Source organism: Chenopodium quinoa, unplaced genomic scaffold, assembly GCF_001683475.1.
Source record: "Chenopodium quinoa cultivar QQ74 unplaced genomic scaffold, ASM168347v1, whole genome shotgun sequence".
Classification (NCBI taxonomy): Eukaryota; Viridiplantae; Streptophyta; class Magnoliopsida; order Caryophyllales; family Amaranthaceae; genus Chenopodium; species Chenopodium quinoa.
Genome location: NW_018742630.1, coordinates 3,527,880 through 3,554,873, shown reverse-complemented (window position 1 = coordinate 3,554,873; position 26,994 = coordinate 3,527,880). Strand labels below are relative to the sequence as shown.

The window sequence follows — 26,994 nt, the reverse complement described above, 5'->3', positions numbered from 1 at the left end:
GCCTGTTCATTCTTTTTGGCCGACAGCTTTTTTGAGGAAGTGTTCCCCGTAGATTTCTTGACATAAGTGTCAAGATCACCTTGCTCAGCCAGGCGGTCTAGGTACCGCATAAGACTGATGCAGTCATTGGTGTGATGACCAACGTCATCATGATAAGCACAGATTTTATCTTGGTTCCGGTTGTTTGCAGAACCCTTCATGGGGACCGGCTTCTCAATTGAGATCCGTCCCTTGATTTCTTTTAGGATAAACTGGTTATCCTTGTTAAACGCATACTTTGGGGAGTATGGTTTGAATTCTTTTTTCTTTTTCTGGGCCGGCTGTTTAGAGGAATCAGCCGCCCAGACCTCTTTTCTTTTCTCATCTTTGTTTGACGACTGTTTCTGTCGTCCTTCTCTTTTGTCGAACCTTTTCCCGTCCGACTGTTTTATCGTACAAAGATCAGTCGCCTGTATATAGGCTTCTGCTTCAATCAAGGCCTCTTGAAGAGTCGCCACCCTTTTTCGAACCAAATCAAATTTGAAGGTAGACCCGTCTTTGAGACCTCTAAAAAATTCGGTATAAGCTACCTCATCCGGTAACCCTTGAATCTGTATTCTCATCAGGTTAAACCGCCTGATGTAAGAACGAAGCCCTTCCTTCTCGCCCTGCTGAATTGTTCCCAAATCAAGGGTCGTTTTCTTCGCAGGGATGTTCATGGCGAAGTTGGAGGCAAATAAGTAAGCAAGCGTCCTGAAGCTATTAACACAACCAGTCGGCAGGTTGCCGAACCATCGCTGTGCGATTCCTTTGAGAGTCGCTGGGAAACACTTGCACCAGGTGGGATCATCCAACCCTTGAAGGTACATCAGGTTGGTGAATGCCATCAGATGGTCTTCTGGGTTAGTAGTGCTGTCATAGGCGCCTACTAGTACATTTTTCAATTTGGCCGGCTGAGTGGCTTCAGTAATTTCCTTGGAGAAGGCCGACGGCTGTTCACCAAGTCTAAGCAACCGTAGCTGCCAGTCCATAGGTTGGACGTTTTTTGCTGTAGGTCCACCAAATGGAGGTGGCTGCATAAAATACTGTTGTTGCGGCACAAATGGTAAGTTTGGTACCGCCTGGGCACTATGAAAGCCGGACTGACGGGAGGTGCCGCCTGACTGACTCTCATGGTACGACTGAGTATGCCTCATCGAGGAATTTCGCAAACTGTCTTGAAAGTTTGAAGTAGAAGCCGACTCTGACAATCGGTCACTCTTCTTCTGCTCTAGTAGTAGCCGAGCATCTGTGAATGTTTGCTTCGACCCGTCCGCCTGAATATGACGAACCGGTTTCCTATTTCCTGTAGGATAACGGAATTTTGTGAAATCAAGGGCAGGTGGCTCCCGCTTCCTAGATTTAGGATGAGGAGTCGCCTCTCGCCCTTGAACTGGTTTCCTCTTCAGTGAAGTGGAGGGTTTCTTGGCCGACTGCTCCTTGACTGGAGCAGTCGACTTCTTGTTGATCAACTCTTGAATCTCTCCCTTGAAATCCCTCATGAAGGTCATGAGTTCGTTCCTTGTGATGGGAGCAGACCCATCAGTCGGCTGTTGCCGAACAGGCGGTGCGCCTGCTGGCTCGCTTCCTGTTTGAAGATGCTCCCGTTCCCTCCTTTCGGTATGACGGGTACGTCGGGCCCTTAGGGTCCCGTCTGAAGCTGTATGAGTTTCAACTTCAAATTCACTTTCGGTGTCATGGTCCGACTGAACTTGAGGGTCGTCTAGGGGACGCCTCTCTTCAGGAGTCGGTACAGACTTGGATGCCATCTCTGAAGTACTCTCCCCACAGACGGCGCCAAATGTTTCGGGGTTTTCTGATGTCCTGCGGGAGAGTTACAATTCCGAGACTGGAACCGGACGCCTGTACCTGCAAAATAACGGAGACTCCTGTGAGCTCCGCCTCCAACGGTCAAGTTAGTACATGATTAAGGAGTAATTAATGCGGAAATTAAAGTAATAAGGTCTCTCTAGGTGAGAGTGTTTAATGTAGGTAATCTGCTTTGTTAGCGAGATCAGCCGGCTATTAGTGTGTTCCGTAATGTTTTTTTTGCGTGTCCCGTTAATGAGGATTAAGGGAGGTATTTATAACCTTGGGAAACGTGTCCATTCTAGGTTTAGGTAAACCTAGGGCTGATTGGGCTTCCCTCGGAAGTTGGGCCTGGGTGGCCGGGTTCTCCATTAGGCATGGAGTATGCCACATGTCGTGACATAACAGGTCCAAGGTGGACGAATAAGCGCGTGCCACGTGGCAAGTCCTGACAGTTCCAACTAGGAGACACTTGGCAGGACCTGATTGGTCCACTTGGCGCATTCCGATTGGTGGGAGCAAAATCCCCTAATCAACATTAATGATGAATTTTAACTAGCTATTTAACTATAGTTAGGTTTTCTTATTCTTTACATTGATTTTAGAAATATTTTTTTTTAAAAATATAAAACTCACCTCTTCTCCCTACCAGCCAGCCACCTTTCCCCCGCCCCCACCCACGCCGGCTCCTAGCCCCTTCCCTCGCCGGTGCACCAGCCTCCCATACCACTGTTGCATCTTTCCCTCTTCCCCTAAATCACCACCCGACCCCCTTCCACTTAACCCAGCTCCCTCAGCCCCGAAACCCCTTCCCCTTAGCCTTGAAACTCCCAGCCACACATCCCCCATCGTCGAAAACCCTAGCCAGCCCTCCCCCCACCCTCGAAACCCTAATCTAGGTTTCCTATTTTGCCTGATAAAGTTCACATCAATTCTCTTCAATTTACATGGTTTGATGCTTTTAAGACCAAGAACAAGTAGTTATGGAAGATTAATCTGCACCTCTAGAAGGCGACTGTGTTGTTTAATTTGGGTGTTTTGTATAATCAGATTGAGTTGTTTGTCTATTGATCGGTCTGCTGTCTACAGTTGAGGAAAGGAAACAGGCAGTCCATAATTTCGTTACCGCAGCCAGAGTTTTCGCTTATTTGGGAGATAATGTTGCGATGAAAAATTAAAAATAAGAAGCTGGGTTTCGGGTGGGAGAGGACAGGAAGGGCTGGTCGCCGTTGGGTGTCGGCATCGAAGGAGGGGTTTGGGTGCCGGCAGGGAAAGGGGGTAGCGCAAGTGGAGGGGAAGGGGCTGGGAATTCAGACCGGTTGGGGGGGAGGGTGGTGGGTTTATTTTTTTATTTTTTATTATTTTTAAAATAATTTAATTATTAAAGAAATAAAAAAAAACTAACTATGTTGAGATTTTAATTAAAATAGTTATTATCTTTGGTAATCAATCATATTGTAGACACCTGGTTGTGTCTCCTCAAAAGCCAAACCCAGTGATGAGTATCTTTTACGTCTTTGATTATCGAATTGGGTGAAGTATTGAAGAGTCTCGTGAATTTCCCTTTAGCCTTGACCAATTTTAACCTTTCCTAAAATGTTTTTATTCAAAATCATTCATTTCGTGTCTTTGAAAATCGTTCATTTCATGTCATCTTCATAAAACGTCCAAACCAGTCTATTTTGGTCCATAATCTGGGTCCAATAATTGTGTAGTTGGATGGGGTTGAAAAGAGATTTCCAATGATATATTATAAGCCCAAATCCGAGTTATAACGAAGAAGTAATGGCCAGAATACTAAACTGAGCCCAAATCGAGCTTTATGTACCAGTACTACAAAAAAAAGACAATAGAAAACGTCTGAAATAGACAATATAAAACGCCTTAGAGGCGTTTTTCAAATGGGGTGCCTTATAAAGTATATAATACGCCTATTTGAGGCGTTCTATATTCAATACAATACATAGCGCCTCACCAAGATAGGCGCTTCCAATTCTATGAACAAAACAATAAAAATACAAGAGAAAGAGAATGCCTATCTTATGTTAGGAGTTCTATAATTATGTGAAAAGAGAACGCCTATGTCTGATAACAGTCCTGTATTTTGTCGCTTTTTTCAAAAAAAAAAATTAGAAAATATTTAAATGATTTTCCTAGCCGTATTAAAATTTTCAATTCCGTAAAAGTAGGCTACAAAATGATACGTATTCTAGATTTATAACTCATACTCCGTATTGTACTTTGTATAATACAACTCTAATCCTCTTCAAAAAAAATACAGTATTACTCCGTAAAAAAATAATTGAACTTCTCCGTATAATGAAGAAAAATAAGATCAAAAAATACAAAGGAAAAAAAAGTGCAAAGGAAATTAATTATCAGCTATTCTTGCTTCCATTGATAAATCTGCATCAAAAGGAAAACAAAATATAGAGAAAATTTAGGATCAAAAAAGTATAACTACTCGTAACATAATCAAAATTAAAAAGAACTCTGCTATGTATGAATAAACTAAAACAATATTTATTTTAACTTGGATTTTATAACATTTAGTTGCCCAACATCAAGAAATTAGAGATTGCAAAGAAAATCGGTTTTGGATCTTCATGAACATATTCATTAATTTGCAAGAATAAACAATAAATTAATAAAAATTGATTTAATTTTATTCGAAAAAGAAGTATGCAAAAACCTAATTATTTTCACCAAAAACTCAGAAATTGAACCAAGGCCAAAACCGAACTAATATCCAATTGCAATTTTCCTAAAATTAAATTGATTAAAACAAATGAAACATCTATTGATTAAATATAAAAAAAATGATCGAAAATAAGAAAAAAACAATTAACAGAAATTTTCCCTAATTTCAACAATATTAGCAAATCGATAATTTCAAGATAAAATTTCAGAATATTTATTATCATTTGGAGAAATTGTGGTTCAAGCTTAAAAAAGAATTGAAATAGGTGAAATTCGATTTATTGGAGAGACTACCAGTTGATCTATTTCGTTTGTAGGAGTTTGAGTTTGAGTTTCACTTTGTGGGAGGAGATTGAGATCGTGGGATCTCAAGGGATGGAAATGGAGGGGTGAGATTTGAGGTAATAACCCGTCAAACAAAAGCGTTCTATAGGCTTGACAGCTCTATATTATGTGTGACCGTGTGGAATATGAACCTCATTCCTAAACCAATTAAGATTTATTACAAGCTTCTACAATCTTCTAGAAAGTTGTTTTCGATCCGAAATCCCTTAAGATTTATTATTAGCTTCTAGAATCTTCTAAAAAGTTGTTTTCGATCCGAAATCCCTTAAGATTTATTATTAGCTTCTAAAATCTTCTAGAAGGTTCTAATTTATCCTGTATTCCTAAAGATAAAGACTTAAGGATTTTACATCGGATAAAACTCTTGTTTTTCAATGATTTTAATTCTGATAAAGTTAGAATACGTACGGAAATTCGATTAACCTAACTTGATTGGAAGACGGATTATGTATGGATTCAATCTGCCAAACCCATCTCTAAGCGACAGTACAATCGCGTCGCGATAAGCCTGTTGCGCTGCGATGGACTTTGTTTTATTCCGTTTCGAATTCTGACTTTTTTTCTGATATTCGACCCTCATTTTTCCTTATAAATAGAGGTTGTATCACCCTGTTTTGATTCACCAACAATCATCATCTCTTACCTTCTCTAAGCTAAAGCTTATTCTCTCTCTCTTTTGTTGATTTCTAGCCTAGCCTTAATCTAGCCTTAGCCTAAACACGTTCCTAAACATACATCCTTTGGTACTTTTCCAAAGCATACACCATACCTCCTTCACGAGCCTTGAATGCTCAGCTCCTAGCCAAACTCGTAGTTGCCTTTGACCTTGACGTGAAAGGTTGATAGTTCTAAGGGTTTGGTCCCAGATCCAAATTTCAATTCATATTTGATTTATTTGTTTGATTTAATCCTTCTTGAAGTTTACTACCGTGTGTATTGTTTTGATAAAAAGAGGTATGAGGCATCAAAGTAAGTAATTCGATTACTTAATTATTCTTTTTGATATAGAAATCATGTTTAGAATCTTTTTAATTCCTAGTATCATGTTAGGATGTTGTTATGATTTCTAGTATCATGTTAGGATGTTGATCGTAATTCCTACACTAGTAGAAAAACACTAATGTGCCCCGGTTTTGAACCGGTCTAAAATTGAGGGATGCGAAAAATGTACAACATTCGCACCGGTTTTGAACCGGTGGGAATACTTGTTATTGACATCGGTTAAGCGGTGCTAATAATAGGTACCCACTTTTAAAAAAATATATAATTCATTACTTTTGGCACCGGTTAATCGGTGCCAAAAATGCCCAAACAAAAAAAAATTGCTTTTTTCATCTGAATTTATCACCAGATTGTTATAGATATACATAATATACTTCTGATAATTTTCATTAATAACCTGTAATTTTACACTTGAAAGAAAAAAAGAAAAAAATATATATATAGCAGCAGCCCAGTAGCAGAACAATAGCATCACAGTAGCTAAACAGTAGCAGTACCGAAGCAGCAACACTAAAGAGAATGCAGCATCCATATTAGGGAATAGAGCAACCAGAATGCAGCCTGAATTTTGTTATTTCATGCACCAATTTGATTACAGATCCATATGTAACCTGTCAAATTTTACAAAAAATCACACATTACTAACCAATCTTTTCATAACAATAAATAAATCAACAACAAAAATAACACAAACCCAAATCAAAAGAATAAACCCAAATCACGAAATAAAAACAATTATCAAATAAAAATCGCAGATGAAATCATTCTATAGAGTCTACAACAACAACAACAACATAAACAAACAAACAGCAAAATACCCTCTCAATACACACACTCAAAACATATTAAGAAGTCATTGACAACATTAAGAGAACCCCTTTTTCTACACTCAGTCAATATTCCATAGCTAGGAATAATCAATTATTCAAGAGCAGCCGTGAAAGCCATATCAACTTGCATTCAGGAATTAACAACTAGCAGAAAGCCCAAAAGATAGCATGGGACCACATAAGGCCATGCATACATATTCAACACACATACATTTCAATGCAAATGTTAAAGGCAAATAAGGTATAGTCCTTGGATAGCATTAGTCAGGCAAGGGATTAGTATACATACAGAAAGCACAACTTCGATAGCCTGCCAAAGACTCCGGAATGGCGGAATTGGACCGTTGAAACTGTTCAAATAGAGATCCAATTGCAAACTGACCAAATTTGTTAGATTGCGCAGCTCACTAGGTATTGGCCCCCCTGATATTGTTACTGTACAGTTCCCTGAGAATAAAAATATACTCTAATAAGTTCATATAATTTCATAACCGGAAAAAAAAAAAAAAAAAAAAAAACAAAGGATCAAGTACATGATAAAAGTTACATTCCAATGAACCAGAAAAAAAATTAAATTTGTGCATGATCCATATTATTAGCTCAAAAGAAATAATTATTTGATTGATTTCCCATCAAACCAGGTTTAAGGATAACTCAATGTATGCAACTATATCCTTCAAAACGAGAGAGAGATACAGAGTACAAACAGCCAGCTATCAGTTTATCACTCCTCTAATGAAACTAGTGCACTGAACATTTTTTATTTATGGAAGTAAAATACAAAAGCAACACAGACCTTCATTCCCTTTTCAACAATAATGTAAGTTTCAGAGGTTGAGAACGACTCAATAGAGATGACACCATCAGCCCCAATCTTGTCAATGGCTTCAGCAAGAATACTCCCAAACAAAATCATCATTTCCAGAAGATATTAAACCCATAGTTGCAGGTAACAAGTATAAATTAATATAAAAACATAGGCTTAAAGCCACACCTGCCCCCAATCTCGGCAGAGAAAAAGCAGCAGCTATAGTAGAGCAAAAGTAACAGCAGCAGGGGTGCACTGCAAGAAAGCAAGGCAACAGGTTCAAGCTTCAAGTCATTTGATAAACGCAAAAACACAACTCAGAAAATCAATCCAAAACCCAATTTTAATTCCTGAGCTATACTTGTCAAGAAACTCAACAATTATGGTACAATAAGGCAATATAAGAAGACAAACTAGAAACAAAATATAATGAAATAATCTACCATTATCCACTACCAAATGAGATTTAATTTGCATATTCAATCAAAAGAGACCCAAAACTGATCAAAATATACCCATACCACCATCAAGAAATCAATCAAAATATACCCAAAAAAAATATATACCTAAAAAATCAAATTAAATGACAACCAATACAATATTCATAATACGTCCACAAATCAAACTACTGAAATTCAAGATTCAAGTATCAAATACTCTGTATACTCACAAATCATATACTCCGTGTACCCATGATTCAAATATTCCGTATATCCACAATTCCAAAAGCTCAAATCAACAAAATCCTAGATCAATCCAATTAACAATACCCTAGATCAATCGCAATAAAACTGAGTTGTGTAATCTGATTTTAAACCCCAAAACTACTATATCAACCAATTCAATCATCATCTATGCAATTTGACAAATTTCACGTTTAATCATATACTTCGGTTCAATTCTTCCAAATCCCCAAACTTAATAATTCAATAATTATTGAAATTATATCAAATTTGCATCAAAAATAACAGAAATTTCTTAAGAAAAAACGTACCAAACCAATGACGATCAGGTTGAATACAAGAATTAGGCAAATCACTAGACTGAAATTGCTGGCTCATAATCCAATATCCACCACAGTCAAATTTCAATATCCAAATCAGAAATTCTTCAGAACACAACACTTTCAAGTCTTCCATAACATCAACCCTAAGCATATTAAAATTTAAGTTAAAACCCCCCAAAAAAAACAACTATTTCATCCAATCAATAAATAATGAAAAAAAACAGCTAATCCAGAAATTAAACAATTAAATTGAGAGTAAAGAGAAAAGGGGATAGAAGGATGAGATCGAAAAGTCTCCTGGTCAACTTTGACAAAGTTAGCTCCATGGACATCCCAAATTCAACTGCATGTTGAATACGAGAATCAAAAATACAATAAAAAAAAGAATTAATATAGCTTTTTAATCCCAACTTTGCCCAATTTATTTTAAATAATCCCAACTTTCGATTATTCTGCAGTAATCCCAACTTTAGGGTGCCTTTTCTTTCTTCAATCCCAAACCGATCAACGAAAGTCAATAACCTCTTATTTTAGGTCACTTGACACGTGTCAAGTTGTAATTGGTTCAAAAAATTAAAAAAAATATTAAAAAAAATAAAGAAAAATTCAATAAAACAAAAAAAACAAACCCAACCAAGCCACCACCAGCCCACAACCGCTGGCAGTGGCCACTCACCCAAAACCACCATCTCCGTAGCCCCAGCCCCCAAAACCTCCCCAGGTTCGCCCTACCCCCGAGAAATCGACCCACTCTGCCTTCCCACATCCCCTGAACTAGCCATAGCCAAAACCATTGCCTTGAAACCGCCATCCATAAAACCTAAAACCACCATAACCAAAGCCCACGACCTTGAAACCGCCACCCGTAACCCCCGATACCACCTGTAACAACAACCCTGACCTTCGAAATCACTTCTCCAACCACCAAAACCACCAAAAATGCAGCCCCCTCACTTTCTTTCTCCTCCAATTGCCGGAAAACGCAAACGATGTTAAGTTGAGGGGTGGCTGATTGTGGGTCGTCATTGTTGGTGGGGGTTGAGGGGGAGGCTGGGTGGCCAATTGTGGGTTATTGGTGGTGGTTGGTTGAGGGGTGGCTTTGTTGTGTGGGTCGCAAATGATGGTCGGATTTAGGGGGTGGTGGTTTCGGGGTTTCAAGGGTGGTTAGAGTTTTGAGATTTCAGGGTTGCCGGTTTTAGGTGGATATGGGAGAAGGGAAGGGGAGGGTTGGTCGGAAAAGGGTGAAGGGGGTGGTCGGAAAGGTAAGGGGAAGGGCGATCAGGAAAGGGAGGGGTGCTGCGGTGGGGTGTTGGTGAGGGGAGGTAGGTTGATGGGGGGCAGCTAACTGAGGGGACGAAGGTGGGAGATTCTAGTTTTGGTGATGGTGGGCGGTGGCTAGATGGTTTTGGTGAGGATGGATGGTGGCTAGCTAGGGTAAAATGGTGGTGGTTGCCATGGCAGCTAATAGCCATGGATGAACAACAATGGGGAGGAGAGAGAAAATGGGTCTTTGGGTTTTTTTTCTTTATTTTATTTTATTTTAATTAATTTATTTTATTTTGGTGAACCAATTATCTTGCAACACGTGTCAAATAAATGGTTTAAAATTTTTTTAACCCTTTTTTCAAGTAACCGGTAATCCGGACCGAAGAAAGAAAAGGCACCCTAAAGTTGGGATTATTGCAGAATAATCGAAAGTAGGGATTATTTAAAATAAATTGGGCAAAGTTGGGATTTAAAAACTGTATTAATCCTAAAAAAAAATAACCACCAAAAATTGAAAAATTAATTGAAATCAAACCCTAAATAACTTGAATTAGGGAATTGAAAAACAATTCTCGAATATAATCAGCAATTTTAGAAGTAATTCGACAAAAATATAACGCAACGCTAAATAAATTAGAAACCCTAACCTCAAATTTCTGATTTTTTGTTCGAAATTGATTTGTATTTGTTGTTGTTGAAGAAGCACGAACATCCAACTGATTCGAAATAAAAGCACCCACAAACCCTAACCTCCATTATTGTTGATTTAAGAAATAGGCGGCGGCGACGACGATGGTTGTATTTGGTTTGAATTGACGCCGATTTTTGAAGGAGAAGGAGAACGAGAGCTGACAGAGAGAAGAAATGGAGAGATAAAGTGGGCTGGCGGTGAAAGGGGGGTGGTGGAAGCTAAGGAGTGGTGGTGGGGAAGCTAAGGAGTGGCGGTGGAGTGATAGAGGAGAGAAAGGAGAAAGAAAGTGGGAATGAGAGGAGAGAGAAAGGAGAATGACTGAGTGAGTGCGTGGTTACTAAATTGGGAAAGAATGTGTGTTTTAGAAATTAAAAATAAAGGGGCACCGGTTACTGGTGCTCTTTGTATCAGAAGTGTAGAAAATAAAATCCAAGGGGCATCGGTTAACCGATGCTATTTGTATTTTGGGCCACCGGTTTCCAAGAATCGTTACTCATTCTTCGGTGCACATTTATGTTTTTCTACTAGTGCTGGTATCATGTTAGGATGTTATTTTAATTTCTAGTATCATGTTTAGGATAATGCTTTGATTATGATTTATTAGTGACATGTTAGGATTTGCTATTAATCCGTTTAGTAACATGCCTAGGATCTTGCTAATTATGTCTTGATGGTATTATTATGAAGATGATTGTTGTGTCAATTATTATATATTGCTTGATTATTTATGATTTATTGTTATTGCTTGATCACGCCCTTTCTTGCAGGATGGGAATTTGTACTTGAAATCACGCTAATAAGATAATTAATAATTTAATTTAGGCTAATATGATTTTAATTCAAGTGATCACCAATAATAGATTTATTTGTGCATTGATAATCAACCAACGTAGATTAAATATGCTTAGGATTAATTTATTGAATGTATGTTGATCGAAAAGCGCACATGAATATCATAAGAATTAAGTAGCGACCGATTTAAGGCGAGTTCAATCTTTTTTAGGTTGGATTCGTACCATCATCTCTGAATATTCTGTCATGGTTCTGGACCACTATAGAGATCTCCGTGATCGTGAATTGGGTGTAACCTTCACACCCGTGAACGGTTTACAAGTTCCTAAAACTTGTTGGCGATTCTTTTATCTATAGTTTCATTCCTTTTGGACGCCACATGCTTAAAAACATGATCACAGTGGGGCTCAAAGATGAGTTTAAAAAATTCCCTACAAATACAATGTTACCAAAGAGAATAGTTTTTTTTTGCAATTCACCAAAAAAAATATAAAAAATTCGATGTTATCAGAGAGAATTTTTTCCAAAAAATTTCTCTCATTCAAATATGTTAATTGAGCCCAATATATTTTTCGCTCTAGGCCTCTAAAATCTCGAAAATGGCTCTGACATATAATTTTCATAAAATAACCCCATTTGGCCATTTAGGAAAGAGGGTGGAAGTAGAACTAAAGAGTAGAAAACAAAATCACTATAGCTGACTGAGCTAACGAAACGAAAAAACAAGGAAAGCGGCAGCTATAATAAATGTCATTAGTCCCCCATGCTGCCATGCATTTAGCTTCATTGGACTTAAACGTGGTCAAGCTACACACTAACACACACCACTTAGGCGTTTGGTTTGCTAGATGGTATGGTTTCAGTATGAGTTTCATAAGAGGGGAGAAAAAAAAATTAAATAAATAAAATAAAATGATATGGGGTTGTAACTTGATTTAAACGACTCATAAAAAATAGTATTTTTAAATTTTAACCACAAATAATATTTCATTTCACAAATTCTACAAAACCTATCTAAAATAGTTTAAACTATTACAATGTGTTTGGGCCTAGTCCATGTCCTAAGCTCAATATGGTTGAAATGATGAAAATAAACCTCCATAATCCAGCATATCATCCTTAATTATCCATTAATCACTATAAAGTACATATTTACCTCTAAGCTATCCAAGAAAGTATAGCTTTGACACCTGGGTACATCCATAAATAGCAGTCAATGATTAATGATAGGTAACTTTTTCTAATATCTTATCTCGTTCTCTCTTTATTTTCTCTCTCTAAAAAGTACATTCACTGACGTGGCGTCGGAGGGGCGTTCCCAGGTCAAACCCCGAGACAAATACCCTCTCTTTCGTGCAAGCGTAGCTCTTTTGCAAGGCGGTGGAGTTCAAGCACATTTGGACATTGGATATCTTGCATATCCGACATACTGTAGCACACCGAGGAGAATTTTGTTTCCAGAAACACAATGAATGATACAAAGATCTATATAAACTTTTCAAATAACTAATAATCTCAATTGTGTATTAATCAATAACATAATACTAAAACAGACATCAAGAATGACACATGTCACTTCTTGGTGCTGTTTATTTCCCACCTAAACTTTTTTTTTTAATTCACTTCCTTCCAAAAAATATTCACTTCTCTATATAATTGTGATTCACTTTCTTAAAAAAAATATTCACTAAATCATATAATTATGATTCACTTTCTAAAAAAATATTCACTTATTTTCCATATCTTTTATTGTATAAGATATTATTTAATAAGATTGATATTATATCAAGAAAAAATAATTTGAATGTAATGCAATCTTTCACTCCCAAATTCAATAAAACTATTACTTAGAGATAATTAACCATACATTATTATTATAAACAAAATCATAATTTAAAATTTAAAATTAAAATATATACATAAGACGTATGGGTACAACTTAAAATTTCTATTGAAATAATGTATAGAATATTAATACCTTTATTGTATACTTCCTCTATTTTTATTTTTTAAATGCATCAGTTTGACCGGCACATTTGTCAAGTCGTAACTTTGACTATTAATATCTTTAATTGTGTATTAGTAAAAATTGTAACAAAATTATACTGTGAAAGTAGACATTGTGACGAATCTAACGATCGATATATCATATAACAACATTTATTTATTTTATAATAGCAAAAAAATTAAATCAAACGTGACATGTGAATAGTGAAAAAGTTAAAATGATGCATTTAAAAAAATAGAGGGGTATTTTCTAAAGATAAAAAAATTTATTAAAAAAAAAATTTAAACTACATATTACTCCCTCCGTCCTTTTATTAAGGATCTGTATTCTTTTTTTGGAAAATCAAAATTAAAGACCTATTTATATTTTAAGGTTGTACAATTTGAGAATATTCTCCACTTTTTTATGAGTTGCCATCACTTTTTTGTTTTTCCAACCACTTTTTTACATTAATTTCCAACACTTTGTCTCCCCCTCTTTTCAATTAATTCCAACACTTTTTTTTTCTCTATCTCTCTCTAACCCCACATGCAATTATGTACTTCTACCAACTTTCTTAATTTCCGTGAAAAAACCCAAATAAATCTTTAATAAAGAGATGGAGGGAGTATTATAAATCTTTATTATATTTGGTAAAATTGTGTGTTGCACGGGATTTAAGCTAGTAAATTATACAATAAAGAGTATATATCTTGTGTATTATCATGTACTCCCTCTATCCCTTATTTTTTGTCCCATTTGACTTTTCACGGTCTCCAAGACACGTCTTCAAACGCATATATCTCCATTTCTATCCGTGTAAAAATTATAAAAATTTGATATTAATAAACTATACAATAAGACAATTCTAACCAGATCCCACATGAATATATTATCACTTATAGATCAACAAGAATTCATGGTCAAAGTTTTAAAAGTTTGATCCATATTTTTGCAATGGGGAAAAATATAAGGGACGGAGGGAGTACTATCATTTGGTCAAAAATAAAAGCGGGCTTATTCTTGAAGCAACTTCTTGGAGACTTAGGTGTACACCGTGAAAATATATAGGATGCGCCTTTATTGTGATTGTCTGTCTGCTTTATACTCCTTCTGTTTTTAAATACTTGCTCCATTTCTCTGTGTGCAGAGTTTTAGGATAGGGGGGATAATAAAAAATTATAAAAACCAAAAGTAGTTAAGAGAATTGGAGGAGAGAGAATATGAAATTAATAAAATATGATTTATGTTGGTCCACTGGGTGAGAGAAATTAATTAAAAATTGTAAAAGATTTCCAAATAAAGAAATGAAGCAAGTATTTAAAAACGGCTGGAAAAGAAAAGTGGAGCAAGTATTTAAAAACGGAGAGAGTATATTGTTTAAAATTCTTTGTTCCATGAACGAACAAATTTATTGAAGCAGATTGTCATTTTATGAGATATGTCATTATTGACGTCAGACGGTATTATTAAACCTTCGTATGTATCAACAACGGTGCAATTGGGTGACATATTAACTAAGTCTTGGGGAAAGCTAAGTTTGAGTTCCTTCTTCACAAGTTGGGCATTAGAGATTTATATGCTCCAACTTGAGGGAGGTATTGGGATATATTTCGGGAAATATAATAATCTAATATCATATCATATCATATCACTAATAAATAAAGTCGGTCTCGTAGTCAGGCCACGTGGCAGCAACACTTGGCATTCCAGTTTTTCGCCAAGTGTCACGCCACATAGGCGACAAATAGGTATTATTGTGACACATATGATTCTAAGTAAGAGAAGTTTGGATAGATTTTTAAAGATAAAAATGTTGTATAGAGTTTTATTATCGATATACTTCTAATATTTCATATATACAAAATTAATCATAACTTTTAATAAATCTCTTATAATTCGGTACTATTTCCATCATAAAATTCGTTTTAAAAAGTTTTTACAATAAGATCCATTTATAATATATTTAATTTATTTACAAATTAGTGAAAATAAGTTTTAATCATGAAAATAATTTTTGTTTTGGCAAAAATACTTTTAGTTCAGTAAATATAATTTCAGTTCAGTATGTCCAAATATCCTTCATTATCAAAAGGAATTATATGATCGTATTTAACATTCAATTCAAAAAGTTTATCCTAAACTTTTATCAACCGGTATCGCCCGGACACAAAACTAGTATATATATAAAGGGGAGTTTCTTCCCGATTTTTTAGAGAGCCACATAGGATTAAATTTCTTAACGCGCCATGTAAGATTATAAATTTTAGTGATAGTCAATCAAATAAGAGATTTGCAATTCTTTTAGAATTAAATAATTCAAATGCTACATAAGCAAAATTGACGAATGAGATTTTAAAGTTTAAATTAATTAAATATAATATATTATCTTTTGAAATTAGAAATTTTATATAAATGTATAACGAATGAATGGAAATTCACAGCACAATTTATAAATACAAAAAAAAAATTATTTTAAAAAAATACAAATAAATTGTGCATTACACGGATTTCATCTAGTATTATATATTGTGATATACACCGTATTATTTAGAAAGTTGAGTTATCTAGGAATATTAGATTTTATATTTCTATCCCTATATATATTGTAATGTGGTTGAATATTGTGAATGAGAAAATACAATGAATTATTGAGACCTTGAGATTAAATTTAACCAGATTACAACGAAGAAAAGTATGAGTTTGCAAGGACAGAAGAGAGAAAAGATAAGGCGGCTGTTGTAATCCATACAACTATCATTAATCGTCGTCTATAATCCTTCCACAGAAGTTGATTAATCAAATGAAACTATGAAGAAAACCACAATACACATCCATAGAAATTGGACAAATGGTACTTTTTTTCTTTTGTTTTCTGGCTAACAAATTCTTAATTGCAACCCACTTGTACTACTTGTACAAAAGGTCGGCAAACGCGAATTAGACGCAAATTGACAACATTAAATTGACTCCTTATACTTTTTGCCAACAAACAAACAAAAAAAAAAAAAAAATTGACTTATACTTTGTTAGTTGACTGATCTTCTACCACATATTCTTCTGCTTGAACGTCTTGATCCCATATATAAGGTTGGCTACTGAATCAACATGAGGATTTCTGAGGAGATCACATCCTGATACTACTTTCAATTATTGTGGCTCATGTCCGCGATGTGACAAAATTTTACACTAATTGTTACTGACCTATCACAACTCTTCTTTTTTTAATCCAGGTTTGGGACTGACATCAGATAACCCACATTTTAAAGAGATGAAAGACACAATAATAGATTAAAAAAAAAAAAAAAAAAAAAACTAACTACATTAATAAGGAGGAGAGGTGGAGAAAGTCATTGGTCAAATAATGTAATTTTGAAATTATTTTACAATTTGTAAAAGAAATACATTGCGATTACATGCATAGTCACGTATAATTGCAGTATACTCCCTCCGTTTTATTTTATTTTTTTTATTTTATAAGCTAGAGGTACTATTTTCGTCCTTTTTTTTTATAAGCTAGAATTCTATTTTGAAAATCTATTACAATCTAATATCATATCACATCACTAATAAATAAAGTCGATCTCGCAACCAAGCCACGAGACAACGACACTTGGCATTCTAGTTTTTCGCCAAGTGTCGTGCCACGTAGGAGATAAATATGTATTGTCGTGACACATATGATGCTAACTAAACGATTTTTGGATAGATTTTTTAAGATAAGATTGTTGTATAGAGTTTTATTATCGATAGAATTCTAATATTTAATATATACAAAATTAATTATAAATTTTAATAAATATCCTATAACTCAAAGCTATTTCAATCATTTAAAAAGTTATTTAAAATAAGATCCATTTATAATATATTTAATCACAAACTTTTATACGTAGCTAGCCAAACCATGTCACCAACCATTACAAAAGTTATTTCGTTAATGCTATCGGGGTTACTTAGTCAGTGTTATAGTGGTTACTCAATCAGTGATATAGACAGGGATTACCTAGTCATTGTTAGAGGTTACTCAGTTTTATAGGGGTTACTTTGTCCGGCCAGATGGTGTGGCTAGCCGAATACAAAATGCATTGTTATTTAATTTATTTTTAAAAAATATTAGAGAATCAGTAAAAATAAGTTTTAATCAGTAAAATTAATTTCAGTTTGGTGAAAATACTTTCATTTTAGTGAAAATAATTTAAGTTCAATAAAAATAATTTCAAGTCAATAATAACATGTACATCTATTTACAAACAAAACAACAAAAAATACACTATTATATAAATATAAGCCATATGATATCGTATGTCTAAATATCCTACATTATCAGAACGAATTATTTGACCGATTTAACATTCAAGTAAAAATATTATCTTAAAATTTTATCAACCATCTGGGCCGGGTACAAACAAGTACACTCTATACGATATCGTATATCTAAATATCCTACATTATCAGAACGAATTATTTAACTTTATTTAACATTCAAATAAAAATGTAATCTTAAAATTTTATCAAGCTTCTGGGCATCGCCCGGACACAAAACTAGCATATATATATATATATATATTGGGGAGTTCTTCCCCGAGTTTTTAGAGCGCCACGTAGGAATATAATTTTTAAAAAATTATTAGAGCACCACTAAGGATTAACATTTTTAAAACGCTGCAATAGGATTTTACCATGTAAGATTAGTTTTTTTAAAAGCGCTACGTAGGATTATAATAAAAAATCGCCACATAGGATTAATAATTTTAAAACGCTATAATAGGATTATGCCACGTAAGATTAATTTTAGAGCGTCACATAGGAAAATGTTATATTTTAGCCAATGAAAAAAAAAAAATGCAATTTATTTTAGATCAAAATTTTTATATTAATTATAAAAATAAAATCAGTGCGTTTTTTGCGTGGCTGGTCATATCATGTGGCCGACTGATACACACCCAAACACTGGCCGAGTAACCCCTGACCGTTCGAGTAACCCCTGATCGATTGAGTAACCATTGATCAACCAAGTAACACTTGACCAAGTAACCCCGACACACGGTGTGACCAGCCACATATGAAACTTTGTGAAATAAAATAGTATCTTTTTATATTACAAATTTTATCTAAATATGAGAAACAAAGTTAATAATTCATTTTATAATAAAAAATTCAAGTAGTAAGCAAGTGACTATCACAATGTTTATTTGATAAATATATATTAGTAAAATATTTTATTTGAAAAAATACAAACAAATCGTGCATTGCACGGGGTTCATCTAATATAATAAGATATCTTTACCCATTAATGTCCTCATCCTTTTTCACTCTATCATTTCTCACTCCTCCAATGACCCCTAATAACATCTTATTTTATTAAATCTCTTAAAACTCCGTACAATCTCATCGATCTCTAGCTTAAAAAAAAATTAAAAAAAAAAAATGGAGTATATACGTCCTATATGACCAATGATGATTGGTACTACCACATAAGCAACTATGCATCAACCAGAGCAAGCTGCAAAGTGGATCCAATACAGCAAACACACAAAACATCCATTAAAGGAAGTCTACAAAAACTCAAAATTCGAGTGCAAATGCTGCAAAACTGAGAGTCGAGGCATGAGATATCGATGCGATCAATGCAATTTCGATACTCATTTGACGTGCGGGACTTGCCTGATTTCGATCTCTTCGTTCACACATCCAAAACACACACTACAACTAATGGAGAAACCAAACTTACCTTTCCATAAATGTAACCTTTGTCAAAATTACATCAAAGGTATGGTTTATAGGTGTAAGAAATGCAGTTTTTTTGTGCATCCTGTTTGTAGTCAATTGCCTGAATATTTGGTCAAACATGACAAACATCCTCCTCATTCTTTGAAGCTTCAACTAATGCTTTCTAGTAAGTGTGATGTTTGTGAAAAATCATGTAAACATTGGAGGTATTTTTGTGAAATTTGTGATGTTCATATTCATGTTGGGTGTTTGTCTGGCAAAATTCCTAGTGATGATGATGATGAAGGTGGATTTGGATTACTTGGTGAGGTTTTGGGTGGAATTTTAGGTGGTATTGCTGAAGGTTTATTATCTTCATGAATCTTGTAATGGTTGAAAATAAACTCGAATCACCAGCCTTTTGGTCAATGATGTATAACCTTTTTTCTCACTTTTATTATGGAGTACTAGTTTTTTTAAACGCGTGTTATATTTTATACGTATATGAACGTAAAATCGATCTGTCCATGTATTGGATTTGATCTCTCTCCAAGTGATTGTTTAAAGACTTACGTTTTCTCATTACAACTTGATTCATTGATAGTAAATTATGTGGTATTGTGTATGTTACTTCTTTGTCTACAATCAATCGAATTGGATTAAGTTCTACTTCAATTCGACAGTTATCGATAGTCGATAGACCACTTGTAGAAGCTTATATCAAACATGCTAGAGTAAATTGTTTTTTATTCAATTTTATTTGTATTTTTATGCGAATGTCATGCCGTAAGACTTCAAATTAATAAATACTCCTATGAGTATAATTCTGTTCCCGAAAAAAAAAAAGGAAAAAAAGAAAAAAAAAAAAATCCAGTGTACTAAGTATTCAATTAGATGATTATGCCAAATAGGCAAATATTCAAAGCTCAACTTGTCTTCTACCAACGGTCTTGACGATGTCAAGCCGCTGATATTAGCATAATGTTGCATTTTTTGGTTAAGTACTAATAATATTCCCTATGTATTTTTTAAATTAGCATTCGGTGGTGGTTTCCCTATTTTTAATCATATCACTTATTATATTATGTCCCCAAATTAGATATCCTTAACAAACTCACCCTTTTTGTATTGATGTAATGTATTATCACTGTAACCCACGTGTACAACCTAATTCAATTCCACGTACCAACGTATGAACACGTGTCGACCTACGCTGGCTAAGTAAACCCACACATACGTACAACCGTACGTGTACAAAAACCACATTCATACTTAGCATTTAGCAACAACTAAAAAAACTAATCAAAATCATGACAACATCCAAAGTCTTACATATGAAGAAATTATTGTTACCATGCTCATCCAAAACATCAATAGATTCTGTCTATGCTAGTCCTAAAATTTTTATTAGGACTATAAGTTCAAATGAAAGAAGTAAGGAGCAACATCCTAGTAGAGAAGAGACCATCAAACCTGATCCAAGGCCAGGTTTAAGCCCTGGTGGTCCAGATTTGGTGAGTAGTCCGCACGACTCACCGCCTTCGGATCGTGATGATGGTACTCCTCATTTTGGTTGGGATCCGACACTTTCGCCTCCTAAAGGACCTCTGGATCGAACACAGCCCGATCGACCCCCGCCTTCGTATCACTCTTCCTCTTAGAGTCATTAGCTAGTGACCTTGCTTTGTACAACTATACTTGTACTCAGTCCTACTCACTAGAGATGGCGGTTGCTGTTAGTTGGTTACGTGACTAATTTTAGCTGTTTTGTAATTTATCTTGTACTAGTTTGTGTAACATTTTATTTTTGTCAACGAGTTTACTCACATGAATGTATGATATAACTACGCTTTTAATTTTGGCTTCTATGATTATTTTATACAAAGTACTGCTAATAGGAGTAGATTATCATTTAGAGAGATTTTGATTATTGGCAACGCTTCTGAAAATGAATTCTAAAGTGATCACAAAATCAGGAAACAGGAAGAACAAGATACTCCTATGACTAGAGTATGCACATAACTCGCTTCATTTCGATAACAAGATACTCTCTCAGTCACTAAAACGTTATCGATACAGAAAGACGAAAATCAACTGGAAGCCAACCGATGTTGATGGAGTTATCTATGAGTTAGTTCTAGCAAAAGCGGTAAGACTGGTTGACAAACCATATTTTACTTTATAGAAAAAAAACCATCCTGAGATTCCAACAGACTCATAAGATCTATACAATCTAAACAGACAGGGAGAGTCAGACCTTCAGGTGTTACAAAGCTTCAAGCAGGCTGTAAAAAGATGCTGCTGTAAGTTACTAGTGTTTTGTTCTTCTTGACGCTATCTCCAATGCCCATGCTTTGCCGACATCAGTTTGGAATTTCCCTGAAAACAGGTGTTCATTTCAACAATCAAACTGCAGATTACAGCCAAGGCTCGAACCAAAATTAACAAAATGCAAAATCAAGAGCCTGTGATCTCTTCCTGAGAATTAATGAGTGGGGTACAAATGTCAATGAGGAAATTCGAACTCCTTATTCTTCATACAATAGAGCGTCTAAGGAAAAAAAAAATGCATATTTCCTACTTTTTCACCATGCTTTTGATCTATGTTGGTCTGCCACCACCACATAAAAAACACTAAGGGTTGGAGGGAGGGAGGAGGGTGGGATAAAAAAATTTAAACACACCTGGATGCAAGATGCACCAAGGTTATTTTTTGTTTATTTGATGATTAAATGAGCAATAAGCCAATAACTATCTTTAATTTAATCATCAAAATAAGCCAAAAAATACCTTGGGTGCACCATGCACCCGGGTGTATATGACAACCTTTGGGGGTGGATGCAAGCCTTACATAATGGGTTTGGCATAATCTAAAGAAGGTTATCTCATTGAAGTAATCTTTACAGCCCATTAGGTACAAAGACATAAGTTCACTTAAGTGAGGAGTTTGTATATTTGTTTCTCTCAGTTAACATACTCTACCTCGTAATAAATAAGAACAATAAAAGATAAATAAAAAAGAATCATTCATTAGAGCAGATGTATTACTATGGGCATTCATGCATCGTTTTATAACCTTAACTGATACCCTATACTAAACACGCTGCTAACTTACTAATGCAAATATCGCTGTATATCCTAGTGCTTTGATGTTAAACAAAGCAAATTGTTTTTGCCCACAGTGAAGGTGGAAATTAATTCTCTTCTTATATACACAATACAGTACAGTATTCCAATGGGACAGATGTATACTGTAGGCCACATATCCCTCATATAAGTGTAGTGTGAAAGTCCATATTTCAAATAAACAAAAATATTGCTACATTGGTAAATATGAACAGGAAGGTTGAAATCAATTAGAAATTCCTACCAGCAGTGGACTCAAAAAACTCCTCCAAATCCTTCCCTTGTTCTGTGCAAGTACAAAAAAGAAGAAGTTGAACATTAATTTCCATCTCAACACAACAGTCTCCAACTAGCTAATAAGTCTTCAAGCAGTTCAACGCGTATTGCATCTCAAAGAAGAGTAAAGAATCAAATTAACTGTCAGAAATTCCAACATCCTTAAACGATAGGGGAAAAAACTATTTAGCACCATTTCACTTTAGCTAAACGACAGAGGACTTTTCCAATAGTTATCACCACTTATGTTGACAGCCTTACCTTTTTCATACTCCAATGCCTGAAGTATCATCTCAACCTGAAGGAAAAACAAAAAAAGTACATTAGATTGACAACAAGACACTAAGCGACAATCTTAGGCCTCGTTTGGTTGCACCAATTTTATGTAGGCACTCAAAACTCCTAGGAAATACACTAACATGTTGTTTGGTTAACCAAAAAATTGCAAAATGGAGGAAATAGAAATTCCTAGGAATTTCAATTTCCTACATAATGCGGGAATTCATTTACCCACCTCCCCCTAGGTAATTTAAATTTCCTAGGAATCGTAAATTTGTAATTTCCCTAATGCCAACCAAACAAACTAAAGCAATTTCCTAGGAATTTGAGGAGGGAAATAATTTCCCATGAATTGTAAATTACTATGGGAAGTCAATTCCCATTGCAACCAAACGAGTCCTTATATGAGAACTTGGTTTTACTAGATAACATTCAATTTATAGTACGGAGTATCCAGATCACTTTCACAATCTACCAATGTTCAAACTCAACAATTTGGTTGCACTGCTGTGATAAATTTGATAACCACATAACTTGAAAACAACACATTTTTGTGATGCATGATGTTCACATAATGCAATCCTTGAAGACAATATATTATGAAGCAATAATTCAACCATAACATTTACAAAGAAGGCAAAAGGAACATTCACATATTCCCATGATTGTCTAGGGGTGATGCGAGTAAGTTGAAGCAAAAAGTGATACTATAGCCTACTTACATCATATAAATAAGTCTGAAACTTGCCACTTTGCGCATCATATGATTATAGATTTGGCTAGAACTCACATTATATAAGTCTAGTATGTACAACCAGAAGCCATGGCATAATGCATCTACTACCAAAAAGTGAATATTCAAGAGTTCAATGCAATAGCTGAGAAAAGAAAACTGCAACATAAATTATGATCTTAAAGAACATAGAATAATGTAAATTACTAGAAAAAAGTGCAGAAGTTAACGTACTTTGTCGAAGTCCTTGACAATTTTTGCTTCAAGTGATGAGCTTTCTTCATACTCCATCCATAAATCATGTATCTCTTTGGCTGCAATTTATAAATATTACTCAGAGAACATAATACAATCAAGAAACACGGCAACTTAGAAATTCACCAGGGGGCTAAATGGAAGGAGTTGATAAGTCTTTTTCAATTTCCTTTTTTCCACTGAAAGCCTTCCTCCCTCCCCTCTCTTTCATAAGAAATAGAGTACACAATGAGCCAGCTAGAGAGTAAGGCACAGAAAAAAAACCTCTTGATCCTCCGCCAAGGAGATTGCACATATGGTCAAGTGCTTCCCTTTCTCTACGGCTCTTTTCTGTCTTGGAAATCCCATCACAAGGAGTAATATCACCTACAATTGCTGCAAGGGGAGAGTGAACAAAGAGAAATGTGTCAAACTTAAAGGGAAACAAAAAGAAGTCATATAGAGTTTAAAGGACAGCAATAAAAGTTTTGTAATTAATAATCATTTATCATGGTAAACATAAAGCAGTATAACCAAAACAAATAACACCTTTGTCTATCCTATACCATGAAACTTTTACTCCAAGAGGTGAAATTGTAGCTCTTTTAAGAGTTTAAGGTAATGAATAGAACTTATATTTGCAGCTGAAAGGCCACTTATCACAGAAACCCAGACAACACCTTGCATATCTCCTTCCATTTCAAAACAGATGCTATTCCCAATTTAGGGGCCAATTATGCTATAAGCTTTGTCATGTCATTAAGAAGCCACATGATCCTCTCGTCAAAAACATAAAGATAATAAAATAAATAAATAAATAAAGCATAATAAAAAGAAGATAAGGAAAGACATTTTCTTGAAATCATGATTGAAAAATGGGAGCCTCTAGTGCTATTAATTTAGAGCTATGATACGAAAGGAGTAAACTGAAGCATGTTTTATGTCTAGTTAATTAATAGGACATTGATGGGTTTTCTTTTTTTAAAAAAGGACACAGAATTCAGGAACCAAGGAAGAACACATTGTTTAAAAGAGGTGTACTAGAATATCAGAGTCAGTTATATATACTAGCAATTTTGAAGGTTTATGAAATATGCCCAAGTACTTATACTTGATGCAGTATAAGGTGGAAATCGGAGTTCAGGTAGGTCTGAGCATTTTATTCATCAAAGTCATCAAGATATCGCATGAAAATTCCAGTACTGGTACCATCAAAGCTTAGAGTTATTCTCTTGCTTTGGAAGGGACCTTTGTTGGGAAAATATGATGATTTAGGCAATAGTACATCCCTTAATAACGAAAAAAAAAATAAAAAAGTGATGAAACTTAACATTGCTCACTCAGAGGGCAGTCTTGACAGTACAAGTTCGATTGTAACCTTAAACCTTGAATTAAGAGCTCTAATTTAGAGCTGGTGTTGAGATGCACAAGTACACAGAGTATCTTCACCTCAGTGAGAAGCGTCTCAAAAAACAAAAATCGACAAGCTAACAAAACACTCATTGCCTATCAACCAACAACCCTAACACTATATTTAAGGTGCTTCAGAATTATATCCAAACTTCCAAGCTAAACGATATGAAACTAAAAACAATATACCCCCTCTTCTTTTCCCACTCTACTTTTCAGCAATGTTTTCATTGCACTAGTATCCCCACTGTCTAAAAGTAAGAATCTGTCTTTAAAAGGAATACATATTTTTATGGCCCCAAGTAGGTTTTACAATTCTCTTTTCTTTTTTCAATTATTTATGCCAATGCCAATGCCAATGCCAGTTGCATAACCTATGGCCAGATATCTCTTATTTCATATGTCCACAAGACCACAAAAGACCTTTTAAGTGATTGAGTTACTATTTTACTAACCAGCATAACGCTAACCAAACAATTTAGTAATGCCGGTGTTAATTCACCTCATTTCAATATGCCTTCGAAAGCTCGGACAATTATAAAATCTCAATTCACAATCTCATGAATTTAGTCCTACTTCTTTTGATTCTATTCCTACCTTATATTCCAATTCTAATCAACCTCCATCACAACTCTTGTGTTACATAATTGTACAAACATTCTCCAATTCTAAATTACAAAATAAGTATAAGAAGCTTATCTATTTAGCTCTCATACAAAAGTTGTCTTTTAAGTCAGCAATTCCAAAACTACAAAAATACTAATTCAGCAAACTCATTTGAATTGTAAAATCAAATCAAAATCCTCATACCTTCAGCCATATCATGGACAATAGCCATCTTCACACACCTTTTAAAAAACCCCACAAAATAATTTCAGAAATTTTATACCAACACTATTTTTTATAATACTAACAATCAAAAAACTAACCAAAATAAAGCATACTTATCACGATTAACACCAGGAATATCAGCAGAAATGAGAGCCATTAAACCCATACGATACATATGGTCAGAAATTGATTCTGGGTTTTGAACCTCTCTCTTCACCCACCCTGCCCTTTTCGTTGTCTGCCATAAAAACCACAAATTCACCCAAAATAAGAAAAAACCCCAAAAAAAATTACTAGAATTCAAAGTTAAAGCAAGATGAAATTGTACCTTGAGACGATGGCATAGTGTGAGAAAGTCGATAGCAGAAGAGGGAGAAACAGAAGCATTATCTGGGTTGTTATTGTTGTTGGAAGAGGAAGAAGCCATGCGAAGGAGCTTGGGAGTTGATGAAAAGGAGGTGAATTTGTTGAGAGAGGATATGAAGGAGGGAAATGTAGTCAATGAGCTTCTGCTTACACTCCACATTTTTCCCCTTCTTGGCTTGGTTTCTTTTGGGGGCCCTTTCCCCTTCTTTTCCGGGGGAGTGATACAAGTTTTAAGTGCATATTACGAGGTGTGAATCAGGTCATTTGAGTCTAATTATGTTTAGTTATAGGGTGGAATTAGGTCGTTTGAGTCTGATTATGTTAAATTACGGGGAAGAAATTAGGTTGTTCAGGTCGAATTATGTTCAACTACGAGGGTGGGAATGAATTAGGTCATTTGGGTCGAATTATGATCAATTATAGGATGAGAATTAGGTAGTTCAGGTCGAATTATGCTCAAGTAAAAAAACTTGTTCGGGTTGATTTTGTATTCGAAAACGGGTCACATTGAGTTTGTTTTCTATGTGCTTAATATGATAAAATTGTGCATTTGCATTTGATGTCGAAATGAATATTATGATAAATTTGGTCGGTAATTATTATGTTAGGCCAAGTGATTTTTGGAGGAATTTGAGTTTTAGTGGTGTTTTTTTGAGCTTAAATGAAGTTTATTGATTAGCACATCATTAATCTTATAGCATTAGGTCTTCCAAAAAAAAAACACAAAAAAAACTTAGAGCATTAGGTCAATTGGTTTTGCACTATAAAATTGTGTA

At 34.9% G+C, this 26,994-nt stretch overlaps 2 protein-coding genes and 1 long non-coding RNA gene across 3 annotated transcripts; 1 reads left to right on the top strand and 2 right to left on the bottom strand.

The window, feature by feature from the left end:
* Positions 1-6,036: 6,036 nt before the first annotated feature.
* LOC110721918 lies at positions 6,037-10,878 on the bottom strand. Its single transcript, XR_002511476.1, has 5 exons — positions 10,432-10,878; positions 8,507-8,861; positions 7,501-7,767; positions 6,994-7,151; positions 6,037-6,485 (listed from the first exon to the last, which is right to left on the bottom strand). It is a non-coding gene; the product is annotated as an uncharacterized LOC110721918 (long non-coding RNA).
* Positions 10,879-18,477: 7,599 nt separating this feature from the next.
* Positions 18,478-19,455, top strand: LOC110721916. Its single transcript, XM_021901153.1, has one exon. It carries the CDS (start codon positions 18,739-18,741, stop codon positions 19,342-19,344), a length of 606 nt encoding a protein of 201 aa, XP_021756845.1. The 5' UTR covers positions 18,478-18,738; the 3' UTR covers positions 19,345-19,455.
* A 1,515-nt stretch (positions 19,456-20,970) lies between these two features.
* Positions 20,971-26,460, bottom strand: LOC110721915 (HD domain-containing protein 2-like). Its single transcript, XM_021901152.1, has 8 exons — positions 26,181-26,460; positions 25,966-26,090; positions 25,832-25,869; positions 23,897-24,007; positions 23,612-23,691; positions 22,627-22,663; positions 22,334-22,375; positions 20,971-21,342 (listed from the first exon to the last, which is right to left on the bottom strand). The coding sequence occupies exons 1-8, from the start codon at positions 26,376-26,378 to the stop codon at positions 21,275-21,277; spliced, it is 699 nt and encodes a 232-aa protein (XP_021756844.1). The 5' UTR covers positions 26,379-26,460; the 3' UTR covers positions 20,971-21,274.
* Positions 26,461-26,994: the final 534 nt, after the last annotated feature.

Excerpts from the sequence above, each read along its gene's own strand:
- LOC110721916 (XM_021901153.1), top strand. The coding sequence starts at position 18,739 with ATGCATCAACCAGAGCAAGCTGCAAAGTGGATCCAATACAGCAAACAC.
- LOC110721915 (XM_021901152.1), bottom strand. The coding sequence starts at position 26,378 with ATGTGGAGTGTAAGCAGAAGCTCATTGACTACATTTCCCTCCTTCATA. Across the intron at positions 26,091-26,180 it reads CACTATGCCATCGTCTCAAG|ACAACGAAAAGGGCAGGGTG; the intron begins GTACAATTTCAT and ends TTTTTATGGCAG. Across the intron at positions 24,008-25,831 it reads TGTCCATGATATGGCTGAAG|CAATTGTAGGTGATATTACT; the intron begins GTATGAGGATTT and ends CTCCCCTTGCAG.